At 42.8% G+C, this 14974-nt stretch overlaps 1 protein-coding gene and 2 long non-coding RNA genes across 3 annotated transcripts; all 3 read right to left on the bottom strand.

Annotated features, from left to right (window-relative positions):
- Window positions 1–4977: 4977 nt before the first annotated feature.
- On the bottom strand, window positions 4978–6626 carry LOC123100093 (uncharacterized). Its single transcript, XM_044522076.1, has 7 exons — window positions 6419–6626; window positions 6133–6331; window positions 5938–6054; window positions 5613–5872; window positions 5444–5519; window positions 5224–5353; window positions 4978–5125 (listed from the first exon to the last, which is right to left on the bottom strand). The coding sequence occupies exons 1-6, from the start codon at window positions 6487–6489 to the stop codon at window positions 5228–5230; spliced, it is 849 nt and encodes a 282-aa protein (XP_044378011.1). The 5' UTR covers window positions 6490–6626; the 3' UTR covers window positions 4978–5125; window positions 5224–5227.
- Window positions 6627–7114: 488 nt separating this feature from the next.
- Window positions 7115–7610, bottom strand: LOC123100092 (uncharacterized). The gene is made up of 3 exons (XR_006448354.1): window positions 7538–7610; window positions 7280–7456; window positions 7115–7199 (listed from the first exon to the last, which is right to left on the bottom strand). It is a non-coding gene; the product is annotated as an uncharacterized lncRNA (long non-coding RNA).
- Window positions 7611–7617: 7 nt separating this feature from the next.
- Window positions 7618–8193, bottom strand: LOC123100091 (uncharacterized). The gene is made up of 3 exons (XR_006448353.1): window positions 8171–8193; window positions 7755–8070; window positions 7618–7686 (listed from the first exon to the last, which is right to left on the bottom strand). It is a non-coding gene; the product is annotated as an uncharacterized lncRNA (long non-coding RNA).
- Between the last annotated feature and the right edge of the window lie 6781 nt (window positions 8194–14974).

The following is a 14974-nucleotide window of genomic DNA, read 5'->3' as shown; positions in this document are numbered from 1 at the left end:
CATAGCATAATCCTACCCGGCGATCCCCTCCTCGTCGCCCTATTAGAGAGCGATCACCGGGTTGTATCTGGCACTTGGAAGGGTGTGTTTTATTAAGTATCCAGTTCTAGTTGTCATAATGTCAAGGTACAACTCCGGGTCATCCTTTTACCGAGGGACACGACTATTCGAATAGATAAACTTCCCTGCAGGGGTGCACCACATAACCCAACACGCTCAATCCCATTTGGCCGGACACACTTTTCTGGGTCATGCCCAGCCGCGGAAGATCAACACGTCGCAACCCCACCTAGGCTCAACAGAGAGGTTAGCACGCCGGTCTAAATCCTATGCGCGCAGGGGTCTGGGCCCATCGCCCATTGCACACCTGCACGTTGCGAGGGCGGCCGGAAGCAGGCCTAGCCTAGCAGGCGTTCCAGTCCAATCCGGCGCGCGCCGCTCCATCGCTGATGTCAAAAAGAGCTTCGGCTGATACCACGACGCCGAGTGCCCATAACTGTTCCCGCGTAGTTGGTTAGTGCGTATAGACCAAATGGCCAGACTCAGATCAAATACCAAGATCTCGTTAAGCGTGTTAAGTATCCGCGAACGCCGACCAGGGCCAGGCTCACCTCTCTCCTAGGTGGTCTCAACCTGCCCTGTCGCTCTGCCACAAAGTAACAGTCGGGGGCCGTCAGGAACCCAGGCCCACCTCTACCGGGATGGAGCCACCTGTCCTTTCAGCCCCCTCATCAGAATCACTTGCGGGTACTCAACGAGCTGACCCGACTTTAGTCACCACATGTGTCATGTATATAAAGTATATAGTATATACCTGTGATCACCTCCCTAGTGATCACGACCAGTAGTATAGCATGGCAGACGGAGAAGAGAGAAGGGCCACTGATGGAACACTAGCATCCTATTCTAAGCAGTAGGATAGCAGGTAAGGGTAACAACTGTAGCAACAATGACAGGCTATGCAGCAGAATAGGATTAACCGAAAGCAGTAACATGCTACAGTACTCTAATGCAAGCTGTATAGAGAAGAATAGGCGATATCTGGTGATCAAGGGGGGGCTTGCCTGGTTGCTCTGGCAAGAAGGAGGGGTCGTCAACACCGTAGTCGTACTGGGTAGCAGCGGCGTCGGTCTCAGGGTCTACCGGAGGAGAAGAGTGGGGAGAAACAGTAAATACATTGCAAACAGATGCATGACGATGCATGACAAAGCAAACAGCGGTGCTAGGTGTACCCTAACGCGGTAGGAGGTGATACCGGCGAAGCGGGGAAACATCCGAGAAAGTATCCCCGGAGTTTCGCGTTTTCGGACAGATGAAACGAAGGTGGAATGTTGCATGTTCGCTATGCTAGGGACGTGTGGCGGACGAACGGGCTGCGTATTCAGATTCGTCTCGTCGTTTTGAGCAACTTTCATGTAGAAAACATTTTCATCTGAGCACGGTTTATTTTCTATGTTTTCTAAAGTTTTAATCATTTTCTGAATTTACTTATCTATTTAATTCTAACATTATCAAGAACAGTGCGGGATGACGTCAGCATGACGTATGTATGACGTCCGCAGTCAACTGTACTGTTGACCTGGTCAACCTGACAGGTGGGACCCACCTGTCATACTCTATTTAGATTAATTAGGATTTAGCTAATCTAATTACTATGTAATTAAACTAACTAGCTAAGAAGATTAATTAAACAGGATTAATTAACTTAATTAATTAATTATTAATTTAATTTAATTTATTTTCTTTTTCTTTTTTCTTTAAAAAAACGTTCTGGGGGCGGGGCCCCACATGTCATTAGCCCATAGGGGCCAATCGGGCGATGGGCTTCGGGCGCTGGCCCGTGGGTGTGCACCCGACTGGGCGCCGCGGGGCGATTGGCGGGCGCGGGCGCGGGCGTGCGGTCACGCCGCAACAGTGGAGGACGGAGCCGACACGGCCACGGTGCGACGGGGCAGAGGCTGGCGGCGCGACTGGGTGGTGCAGGCGAGGCGCGTCGGCGCGGGGCGACGGGCGCGGCCAGACGGAGTGACGCGCGGCCAGGGCTTGGCCCGTCCGTGGTGAGCGTGCGCGAGGGGGTTGCGGGCGAGTGCACGGGAGCGGAGTGTCCGCGGCGACCGCGACCAGCGTGGTGCGGGGAAGAGGAGAAGATGGGGCCTCACTGGGGGTTCGTAGGGACGGGGCAGTGGGCTCGGGGAGGAGGACGGCGAAGGGGCGGCGTCCGGGTCGCTGGCGACGAGTGCGGCGAGGCGACGGGGTCGATGGCGCGGCACAGGAACGGCGGCCTCGGCACGGGACGAGGAGGAGGCCGAGGCACGCGGGGCGATGGCGGCGTCGGCGGAGACCTCAGGCAGCGGTGGTCGGCGACGGGGTCTCCGGGCGGCGGCGGGATCGAGGCGGTGAGCGCTGGGGCGCTCCCGATCCAGATCGCGCGGGGGGGAGGGCGAAAGGGGGTCGCTCCCCCGGTCCAGAAACGGGGTGGGGAGAGGGAGGAGTGGGGGAGAGTGGGGTGGTTAGGGTTTCTAGGAAGTGGGGATAGGTGTAGTGGGGGTGTTGGGCCGGTCTGGTGGGGTGGCCGACTGGGTTGGGATGGGCCGAGGCCCATGGGAGCTTGGGGGTCTACCCTTTTGATTTTTTTTGTTTTTCTTTTATCTTTCAATTTCTTTTCTGTTTATTTCATCTTTCAAATTGTTTTAGTTTTGTAAAATATATAGTTAGCTTCTAAATTAGTAATAGTAATTATACCACTGCCACAATTAACTTGGCACCTAAATATAATATTTTGTAATTGTTTATCATTTTAAAAGCATTTAAATATTTGTTTTTGCTACTGTTTTACTCATTTTAGAGTATTGAGACATTTTATAAAAGTGTGGTTTCTCTCTCATATTACCTATGCATTATTTGGCTCTCCCCAAACATTTTAGTTTTAATGTTTGAAAACGTTTACCGTTTGACTTGATTTTGAATTTAAATTTGAATCGGTTTCAAACTAACGCGAGATTAGGAACAATAACCGTGGTGACGTGGCATCATTAACAGAGATTTACTGTAGCTTAATTATCCGGGCGTCACAGTGCATTTGTTCATATCTGTGTTTGAAGACTTTGACTGAAGACTTTCTCAATTTCCTCAGTTCAATTTCTTCAGTCCGTTTGTCTTCATCCTGTGTTATCCTGTGTTTACACTTTCTGTACTCTGTGCTTGTCTTCATTTCATCATGATGATCATGTTTGTGTTCTGCTATGCATACTTTTGAGTACTTATTCCGCTGCAAGTAGTTCTTCACTAAGGAATTTCCTCACTGAAGAATTCATAAAAATCGCCTATTCACCCCCCTCTAGTCGATATAACGCACTTTCAAAGGTCCATAGCAAGGGCCAGCCTTCCGAGTTGTGAACATTGAATAAATCCCTAGTTCACCTAAAAAATTTACTCGGTAGGTAAAAACAATGTGAGAAAACCGACTACTAAACATAGGGTTAGTTTCTGAACAACTTAAAGATATGAAAATTGCTGAAAAGAATTCAGAATTTCTAAAATATTTACTAATTTTAAAAAGTATTCACATATAAAAAATTCATACATTAAAAGAATGTTCGTGAGATTTTGGAGAAAACAAATTCAAGAAAATAATTTTGCATGACAAAAATGTTTTTTTCTTCCGCGAGAGGCACATATTCACTTCTCACGGAAGCACAAATTTGTTTCGCGAGAGGCACAATTGTAGTGAACTATACTTTATAGCATTTAGGTTTATTTACTAGCACAAATGCCCGTGCGTTGCACCGGGCGAAAAAGGGGCACAACTGGCTTCATGTTTCATTATGCACCATTTTATATATCCAATTTTAATAAACATCGATAATAAGGTTAAGCAGATTAGTGTTTTTTATAGCATAGAAAACATGCCCGTGCGTTGCAGCGGGAGTTTTAAAAAATAGCCCATGGTCCTAACCTTATCCAATAAGCATGGCTAAAGACACCCCCACCCCTGAAGTTCAGAATCTAAAAAAACCAACAGTTTTGGTTTGCAACTTCCTTCTTACGAAATACAAAGTGAAAGCGTAAACTTACGAGGAGAAGCGTATTGTGACGGTGAACCCGACAAAGTCAATCCATGCTTTATTATTAGGAAGAGATATATATCATTCAAGGATCTCTGTCTCAGTGGAAAATATAATAGAAAAAAGGAAATAGATTTTCGAAAAAAATGCTCCTCGCAAAGTTCAACTCAATAAAAGTCATTAGTTGATTTTTTTTTTCCTGTGTGACTGAAGACTCAGGATTTGAACCAAAATTATGTGGTTTTTTTTTCTCTAGCCAAAGTTAGGTCAAGCCTGCTAAACTCTGTAGCCTGTTTAAATTACGTGTTTTTATGAATATATTCTCGTTTAGCTCTTGAGAATTAAGTAAATATACCAATCCAAACGTTAATTTTTTCATCAATACCATACATGTACGTACACTCTACAGTGACGTTAGAGGGAAATACAAAGCATTTTTTTTGGTACAGTACATATAGATTTGTCTTTTTTGTGTAGCTCACATTTTAATGTATTTCGACCTGAAAATTTGCACAGATGTACATTATGTATCTAGGTATATGTGTATTTATTTTCAGAATTTTTTGAAACTAAAAAGTTTGGATTTAGAAGTTACATGTGCATTATGTATCTACGTATATGTGTATTTATTTTCAGAATTTTTTGAAACTAAAACGTTTGGATTTAGAAGTTTTCAAATAAAGGCCTCCGTGGAGCTCGGTCTCTAGTTGGCATTTTCGAATAGAAACAAACTATAAAATAATTATTAATCAACAGAGTACACGATTCTGTACTATTTGTGATTTCCACAGTATTGTCATGTCTGAACCCACAAACATCGAATTTTGAAGCAATCCGTCATCTCTTATAATTGGCAACCCCCAAAAATGTATATCCTGGCAAGCTCCAAAAGTTTTCTACATATATGTAAGGGATATCTTAAGTAGAAACCAAAATCTACTATTAATTTCTCAAAGGAAAAAAATCCATCTCTACATGTTCATCGTCTCCCTGCTCATTGTCTATTAACTGTTGGCTGCAAGAAATCTCTCTGACAAATTACCTTCCACCGATTGAGCTCCCTACACAAGCATATTGGTAGGAAAACAAGGTTAGCATATTGGAATAAGATATTTGAGTCATTTGACATTTCGAGATGAATTGATACTATTTGACATACCCGTTTAACTTTGGATTTTCCTAATACAATTGATGAAGTCCAGTACACCAGCAGGCATGTTATCTTCACATTCATTGTCCTTGAATGTTAGTAGTTGGCCCAAAATTAGTTTTCTGAGTTCATATCCATCCTATTCATTCATTTTTTTGTAAAAGAATGACATCAGCATCACATGTATAATAATCATAAAAGCAAATATCTATACGGTTGCAATATTTACCTTTAAAAATGGCAAATGTGGTCTTTCGTCTTCCCATGTGGACATGAATAGGGGAACAAGATAACCAGACAGTTCCCTTATATAAGAATATAAATATACTTTATTAATATTGTCTACATACTCAAATCAACAAATAATCAGTATCTAGTATTCATCTTCTGAAAAATACCTGTTGTAAACTGGAATATCATCTAGGATTCTATGATGCCATAAGAGAATATCCTCGTTCCATCTAGACCCAGGGCATGCTTTTGACATTGCTTTCGGTAAATGTTCGGAAATCCATATAATTTTTTTCACATATTTTGCGAGTGGGTTGTATCGGTACATTGGATTAATAGGAGTAGGGTCCAAAATGTACACTGTTCTGGTATCTTGATCCAATGTGAATAGAATGAATTCATCAATGCATTGTACTGGAATATGGATCTGAAATAGGCTACATATTAGATGCAATAAAAAAATTGCTCTAAAGTATACAAAAGTGCTCTTACCGATTTGCATGTTGAAACATTATATTTGATACCAGGCCAACTACGAACAGAATTTGCTAGTTGCTCCACATCTAACTTTTTACGAAAATCTGGGTGCCTTCCAAAATCAGTAGTCATCTAGTATATAAAATTATTGGTTAGAAAGATGATAAAAAATTAGAATATAAAAAGAATATAACGAATATAAAAACATACCCAAAATTTCATGTCGAGATAATGCTTTGCTATCAGTTGCTTTGTTTTTTGTGATGTTTGGATGTCATCCAACATAATCTTCCGTACGATCAAATTAAAGCAATCACGGTCCATGGGTAAATCATCCTTTAGCAATCCTTGTAGTTTTCTGAGAGACAAGCTAATTGGATATGGTTTTGAACTTCGGATCCATACTTTCCTGATAATGATACAAATTAAGAAAATAAACCATTAATAAAACAATTCAGATACTATACAATTGCAATACTAATTTAAAATTACTTACTCTAAAATCTCGGTGTAATTAATTGATTTAATGAAGCTACAGAGTCCAGCTGTTAACTCATGTAAGGTCATATTAGAAAGAATTGATATTAGTGATCTGTATTTATTTTCAACAGATAATGGGATTTTTGTTTTTGTTTTTTTATATCATCTAAACTTTCCAATATTTGAACATCATCAGGATCTCCCTTGCTGTCATCGTCACTTTCTTCAACGATTATAGTCATTGCTGCAGTGTTTGTTTTCCAACATAATAGTATGCTGGCTAACTTAAACCTAAAAGAAGTAATCATTTCCTGTGCAACACGAACAATTATTAGTATATTTAAAAAGTACTTTTTGTAAAAGTAACATACTTTTTATTAAAAAAAGATATATACCTGTGTAATTGGGTAGGATAGTGCACATCCGGTGAAATATTCCATAAATTAACCATAAATAAACCACATGAAGAACTATCTTTTTGAATTGCCTTTTGTAATTGTTCTATGATCTTCCATTCAGTAAGATCAACGTCTTTCCAATCGTCGCTTACCAACTTTTGACTTTTAAGAAGGTCCAAATGAAATTGTATTCCTCGTAGCTAAAAATAAAATAGTGGTAAGAAGAAATGATACACATTATCTAAGTATATTAAAAATCGTGTTGTAACTAACCGTATTAGCAAGATCATCTCTGCCAGAATTCCAGCACAAGGAGTCTAGAACTTGAACCTCACATTTTTTTGTATTCACAACAGCTAAATACCAATGTGTGTTATTGGCATTTATTGGAAGTTTAATCTGTAATAAAGATAATTAGGAAAATAGTAAATGAAAATGCATGAAACCTAGAACATGTAAATTATGAATATGGAGATTACCATGTCATGCTGCATATATTCGAGGACAATCTCTGTCATGAAGGCACTACCTTCTTGTATTCCAATGGTGCCATCTCGTTTAAATAGTGAGGTAACAAATGGACTCTCAAAATATACTTTATTATCATTCTGGAGATGTATTTGGTCCTTTATACAACATATATATGCATTGATCACCTATAATTAAGAATTAAAAAATACATTACTAATTGATATTAGTGATTAGAAACTCTTTACTGTTTGAGTAAGGGTACTTACATCATCATTTACCCACTCTTTCTCATCTAGCAGGCACATCAATTGATGTTGCAAGACAGAACTTCCATCTATCTGAGCCAGCAATTGTTTTCTCAAAGATGATTCTATTGCTATATGAGCACATAGATCATGGTCGGTCAATGTATAGTCTGCAGAAAATCAAATAATTTAAGAATATATTGTATATGAAAGCACACGTGATAAATCAAGCAAATACCTTGTGGGAGATAATCATATGTCTCATCAACTTTGATCTCTTTATGTGAATTTGGTTCCTTAATATCATGCAATGGGAAAACAGGAGATATTGTCGAGCTAGATGGGGATGGAGGTGATGGTAGTGTATCATGATTCATCTAATTATCTGATTCCGGCACAAACGATTCAAAACACTCTGAACCTGGAGAAGATGTTTTCATAGTTGGTGACATAGGTGATGGTTCCAGTACACGTGATTCAGAAATTTTTGCCTTTTTGGAAGGCCGGTTATCAAAATCCTCTGCAATGTCCAGTTCAGCGATGTCATCTATTTTCTGCAGTCAGAACAAAAATAAAATGTAAATCTCCAACCGTTAGATCAGTTGAAACAGAGGTAGTACACCATAGCTCCCAATCTGAATATATGAAACGTACAGTCTTCACGTCGGTATCATCCAACATTATTGGTGCAATGTCCGAGAGCTGAACCTCCTTGGCCTCCACCTGAGTTGGATTGGATGCCTTTGGCACCTGCACGTGCATACACATCAGAGACATGAAAACCAGGCCAAATCGCTTTTTTATTTATTGCATGAATGGCAGGGCAATTCTGAACATCAAGTGACAGCAGACACTTAATTCTACTAAACCATCAAAGAGATGCCACACTTCAGTGTTAACAGAAATAATACAAACAGTGCCATCAACTAAAAAGGCTGTATTCATCATTCTCTCAATTGTTCTGATAAGAACTGAGCTATGTTGCATTGGTGAGCTATGTTCTTCTAATTTTTTTCCCTAACAGAAGGGAAAACACCCAGCTTCTATTAGATAAAACAAAGTATTACAAGGTATATATGGAGAAAAGTGTCGCAGTAATAGACGCATTGTACATGTACCAGTGCTCACATATGCAAACTAATATGAAGGGGATTCATACCTCTGGTGTAGTTGCCAAAGGCAACATTGGACGGCTCAACGGATGTTCATCACTCATCTTAAGGGCCTGAAAAAAAATCAACTCCAAATCAGAATAAGCTTTTTGCAGACGGACATCAATGTTGACTAAATCATAACTGTGAAAAAAATAGCTGATCATTCTTTTATTCTCTCAAGTGGCACCCGGCACTTAATTCTACTGAAAAATATGCCGTTCAAATTAAGTGAAGCAAGTTCATACAATAATTAGAAGGTTCAGTACAGTTCTCTGTCTCAAATTGTTTTTCTTGTGATGCGGCAAAGAAATTCTCCTACAGTTGCAAAAATCATTATTCATAGTTTAATAGTAATAATGTTCAGGCAGGTACAAATTTAGGAAAAATACCACATGAATCTGAATTGAACCGTACATGATTCACAATCGCATCTAAGTACAAAACCAACAGTGGTCCTCCATCTAAGCAATCCACGAGTACACTTGATCTCAAGATTACTAACTAAAACCAAGTCTCGCAACAGTAAGAGAAGAAGACCATGACCACCAGTATCAAGTGCTGAAGAATCGTATTAGGTGTTTTACAATTACAGATAGTCGAAGAGCAGTGAAGTGGAAGCAAAGAGGCAACCAAAGCTTGATATTCAGCTCATTTCCAGCAACAGCGGCAGCAAGGTGGCGTTAGTGACGGTCACGGTCAGGTCAAGTTTTGACGAACTTCAGGCTCTACCGCGCCGTGGCGTAGCTTCGAGGGGATACATACCTCTCGTGTAGCCACCACAGGACTCGGCGGGCGTTCTTGTTCCTCCGGCGAACTCGGCGCTTGTTCCTCCGGCGAACTCGGCGCTTCTTCCTCCGGCGAACTTGGCGGCGACATTGGATGTTTGTTCAAAAATTGCAATTTGGACAGGATGATGGAGATTATGGTCGAAGGGCAAAACCTGATGGAGATTCCGGCCGAGGATCCTTGCTTCTTATAGCAGCCAATCAAATCCGGGTCGGGCACTACATCAATTTGTGTTGGAGAAGGACACGGCCGGCCTCCAATTTTCCATCCAAATCACGATAGGAGCAGCGGAGGTTGAGAAGGATACCACGGAGGAGGCCAGAGAGGACTGGCGGCCGGAGCTGGCGGCCGGTGTACCATCCTCCATGAACGCCCACGGCGTCCGCCTTCTCCTCCGCCTCGGCTGTAGCCGTGCAGCAAGCCCACGGCGTCCGCCTTCTCCTCCGCCTCGGCTGTAGCCGTGCAGCAAGCCCACGGCGTCCGCCTTTTCCTCCGCCTCGTCTGTAGCCGCACCCATGGCGTCCGCCTTCTCCTCCACCGCGGCTAGCTGTCCGACGAAGGTGCCGCCCCTCACCTGCTCGTGCTCCGCCGTCGCTGGAAAGGGAGGAAGGCGCCGCCCCTCACGTGCTCGTGCTCCGCCGTCGCTGCCGTCGCTGGAAAGGGAGGAGTTTTGAACAGCGAAGAAAGCCGCGAGATGGGATTGGGAGGCAGGAGATGAAATTGGGTTTTTACGTAATTATTAGTACCACCTTGTTTATATTATGATTTTGTCCATACAAATTGTAAAAGCGTATTATGACATGAGAAGAAAGCGTATTGTGACGGTGAACCCGACAAAGTCGATCCGTGCTTTATTATTAGGGAGAGATTTTAACCCGTGACTATGCAAGTTTAAGTTCATTGCATATTTGTTTGCAAGAAAAAAATCATTGCGTATTTTATCAGGCTGGAATTTTGTTTGAAGTTTTCGGGGGTGCCTATGTCCCAGTCTACTTGGAATTAACTATTCTTTTCTAGACAATTTAATAATTTTGTCCATGCATATATCTAAAAAATGTACACTGTGTTATGACGATTTGTTCAACTAGTGCAGAAAGTAATCTTTTTTTGCTGGACATCAAAATTTTACATGGATTGAAATGTCAATCGACTTTTCACGTCGAGCGGGTGCTAATGAAAATCTTAGATGCCTGCAAATTAGCATGAACCCGTTTTTTCCATGAGGGCCTACCCCGGGCTCCATTACCACGAGACCACATATTCATTGACGATTGACGGTCTGTTCACCGATCTTCGAACACTACAAGTCTATAGAATATGTAAGCACGTGCAAGCTACAGCGTGCTTAAGGGCATCTCCAACGTCGACTCTTAAACTGTCCGCATATGTTTGATCGTATTGTCCATGAAAGATTGGATGAAGCGTATGCCTCTGGCAGGGACGCGTTGCATGTTATATAGGCAAAGAGGTTTACAAGATTTGGTAGTTCGGTTGTGTTGGATTGATCCTCAAGAAAGATATACAGAGATGAGGATGAATCCTAACAACCACAACTACCTGTTACAACAACCATGCAACACGCTAGCCTACCGGGCGTATATACGGTTTATATTTATACCGTATATACATGTTACAATGTATTCTAACACGCCCCCTCAATCATAACTTCACCAAGTTGAGATTGCTCTTAAAATTTTCCAATTTCCGCCTTGATAAGGCCTTGGTAAACCCATCAGCAACTTGATCACCTGTGGGTATAAATCGAATATCTAGTAGCTTGCTAGCTACTCTCTCTCGAACAAAATGATAGTCAACTTCTATATGTTTCGTTCTTGCGTGAAACACTGGATTTGCTGACAAATATGTGGCACCAATGTTGTCACACCAAAGACGAGCAACTGACGAATGAGCAACTCCAAGTTCACGCAGAAGAGTTTGGACCCAAATAATCTCAGCAGTTGCATTGGCTAATGATTTATACTCTGCCTCAGTAATTGACCTTGAAACAGTAGCTTGCTTACGTGCACTCCAAGAGATCAGGTTGGGACCAAAAAACACACAGAAACCTCCTGTTGATCTTCTGTCATCAGGACATCCTGCCCAATCAGCATCTGAGAAAGCACTAACAATGTTGCAAGCTGACTTAGTGAATTTTAGACCTGTACTCATGGTACCTTTAAGGTATCTCAAAATCCTTTTAACTGTTGTCATGTGTTGGGAGGCAGGAGAGTGCAAATACTGACAAACTTTGTTCACTGGGAAACAAATATCCGATCTTTTCAATGTCAAATATTGCAAGGCACCTACCATACTTCTATACCTTGTTGACTCTTCGGCCCCCAAAGGTTCTCCTTGTTCCTTTGACAGTTTTTCAGATGTTGAGAGAGGCATGTTTGAAATCTTGCAATTTGTCATACCTGCACGTTTCAATATAACCATGACATATTTTTCTTGGGTCAGAAGGATGCCATCTTTTACCTTCTTGACTTCAATTCCCAAGAAATAATGCAGATCTCCTAGATCCTTCAAGGCAAAATCTCTTCTCAAATCTGCCAACAAAGCTACAGTTACATCTTGTGATGAGCTAGCAACAATTATATCATCAACATAGACCAACATAAACATAATAGTTTTTCCTCTTCTAAAAAAGAACAGAGAAGTATCCCCCCTTGATGGTTTAAAACCAAGTGCTTGAAGTTTGTCACACAACCTGGAGTACCATGCTCGAGGTGCCTGTTTTAGACCATACAACGCTTTGTCAAGTTTGCAGAGATGATTTTCCTTGCCTTTAATCTCATAGCCAGGTGGTTGTCTCATATAGACTTCTTCCTCTAGAACGCCATGGAGGAACGCATTCTGAACATCCAATTGCCTGAGGCTCCAGTTACTGGATACTGCAACACAAAGAACAAGTCTGATAATAGTTGCTTTAACAACAGGACTAAAGGTATCTTCATAATCTATACCGTATCTTTGTTTGAAACCTTTTGCTACTAGCCTTGCTTTGTATTTGTCAATTTGACCATCTGCCTTTCTTTTAATCCTATAGACCCACCTACAATCAATGATATTTTTATTTTTTGTTGGTGGGACTAAATGCCAAGTCTTATTTTTAATAAGAGCATCATACTCATCATTCATGGCCCTCTTCCAATTTGTATCATTCAAAGCTTCTTGCAAATTATGAGGTTCACCAGTAGTTATCAGACCACCAAAACGATGTTTGAGCTTGTCATACCTAACTGTGCCATCTGTACGAATTTGAGGTTTTGAAATACCGTGTTGTGACCGTGTTCGCCGAGTTGGCACATCAGGAGCTGCAGGTGCATGCGGCACAGAAAATCCGCCGGAGGAGGGAGGATCCGCACGCGATCCCATGTCAGCGCGCGATCCCGTAGCAGATCTGTCGCCAGCGACAGAGGATCTCTCATCCTGTCGGGGCAGATCGACGCGGGAGCCCGTGCGCACGCCTCCCTCGCTTGGTTGGCCCACCTGGCGGCCCGCGAGAGGGGAGCCGGTTGGCCCACCTGACGACGCGCTGTCGGGAGATCCAGCGGGCGATCCAGCGCGCGCCACGCGTCGTTCCCGCGGCGGCGTCTGCGCAGTCGAGGCAGATTCGCCCCGTGGTCCACCTGCGCCGCCTGCGCCCGCTGATGCTGCAGGCTCGGGATCGCTGCCCGCAGCACCTGAATCCTCCTCGTGTTCCGCAACTTTTTCGTCTTGTTCTGGCTGCATAAAATCATGCACAAAAACTGGACTTTATCCACTGTTAGCAACAGGATTAGGGCGAAAATTAGTCTATTGATCAACTGCAGGTTCGTCCCCCTGATCAAGAGGTGCAGACTCAGGAAGTAAAAGGACTTCCAACCGGAGAGGGGTGCCTGCATTTGGATTTAGATTTGCAAAGGAAAAACTGTTTCATCAAAAATAACATCACAGGATATATATACTTGTCCAGCAGCAACATCTAGGCATTAAAAACCTTTGTGAAGATTGTTGTAGCCAAGGAACACGCACTGTTTGTAATGAAATTCTAACTTTTTGAATTATAAGGGCGAAGATTCGGCCAACATGCACATCCAAAGACCCGAAGAGAATGATAATTGGGTTGTTCTTGAAACAAACGTGTCAGAGGAGTTTCAAAATTAATCACTTTGCTAGGGGTGCGATTTATCAGATATGTGGCAGAGAGGAAAGCCTCATCCCAAAACTTCAAGGGCATGGAGGCATGGGCAAGAGAGAGAGCCCTACATCAACAATATGTCGATGTTTTCTTTCTGCTGACCCGTTTTGCTGATGAGCATGGGGACAGGAGACATGGTGAGTGATTCCTAATTGACGAAAGAAGGAATTTAGGCATTCATATTCGCCACCCCAGTCTGTTTGCATAGTGATTATTTTTTTATTGAACAACCTTTCAACAAGGGTTTGAAATTCATGAAAGACCTTAAACACTTCGGATCGGTGCTTAAGTAGATATATCCACGTGAATTTGTTGTAATCATCAATGAAAGACACATAATAGTTCTTCTTATTGATAGAATCACGGGCAGGCCCCCATACATCGGAGAAAATTTGCTCTAAAGGAGCTTTAGACACACTGTTTGAACTAGGATAAGGAAGTTGGTGACTTTTGCCCATTTGGCATGCATCACAAACTCCTTCTTTATTCAACTCGCTACTAGAAAAAGGAATATCATTCTGGCTAAGAACATGACGCACTATGGTGGATGACGGATGCCCTAGCCGACTGTGCCACCTTTCAACAGGCAGTTTATTTGCACCAAACGCTTGCTTGCTTGAGCTAAAGGAGCCGATGATACGGGGTAGAGACCTTGTCTACACCTGCCGCACAGAAGGGTTTTCCTCGTTCCATGTTCCTTGATGAGAAAAAAAGTTGGGTGAACTTCAAGGAAAGTATGATTATCAGTGGATAAGCGATGGGCGGAGATAAGGTTTTTGGCGGCATCGGGCACATGCAAGATGTTCTTTAGATGAAGATCACGAGTAGGGGTACGAACGGTAGTGTGACCAATATGACTAATTTCCATACCTTCTCCGTTTGCAGTGTGGACTTGATCGTTGTCGTGGTACTTGTTGTGGACGGTCAACTTGTCGAGCTCGCTGGTGATGTGATCGGTGGCGCCAGTGTCCAGATACCAGCTGGTATCTACTACATAGGACGAGGTTGTGGCAGATCCGACGCTCTTCTCGTTCTTGGTGTAGGAGATGTCAAAGCGACGGTAGCATTCGAGGGCGGTGTGATTCGACCTCTTGCAGATCTGGTAGACGACCTCAGGAAGGTCATTGGCTCCTCCGTTGCCGTTGCCGCGGCCTCCATTTCCACGGCCACCGCCTCCATTGCCACGGCCTCTGTTGCCGCGGCCACCTCCTCCATTGTCGCGGCCACCATTGCCACGGCCACCTCCACCGCGGCCAAAACCACCACGGCCACGAGAGATAGTATTGGCCGAGGACTGGGAGGAGTGGTTGCCACCTTCGAACATAGCAAGACGCT

This window comes from Triticum aestivum, chromosome 4D (assembly GCF_018294505.1).
Source record: "Triticum aestivum cultivar Chinese Spring chromosome 4D, IWGSC CS RefSeq v2.1, whole genome shotgun sequence".
Taxonomy (NCBI): Eukaryota; Viridiplantae; Streptophyta; class Magnoliopsida; order Poales; family Poaceae; genus Triticum; species Triticum aestivum.
The sequence above is the reverse complement of the archived record's forward strand: the minus strand, read 5'-3'. Positions and strand labels throughout refer to the sequence as shown.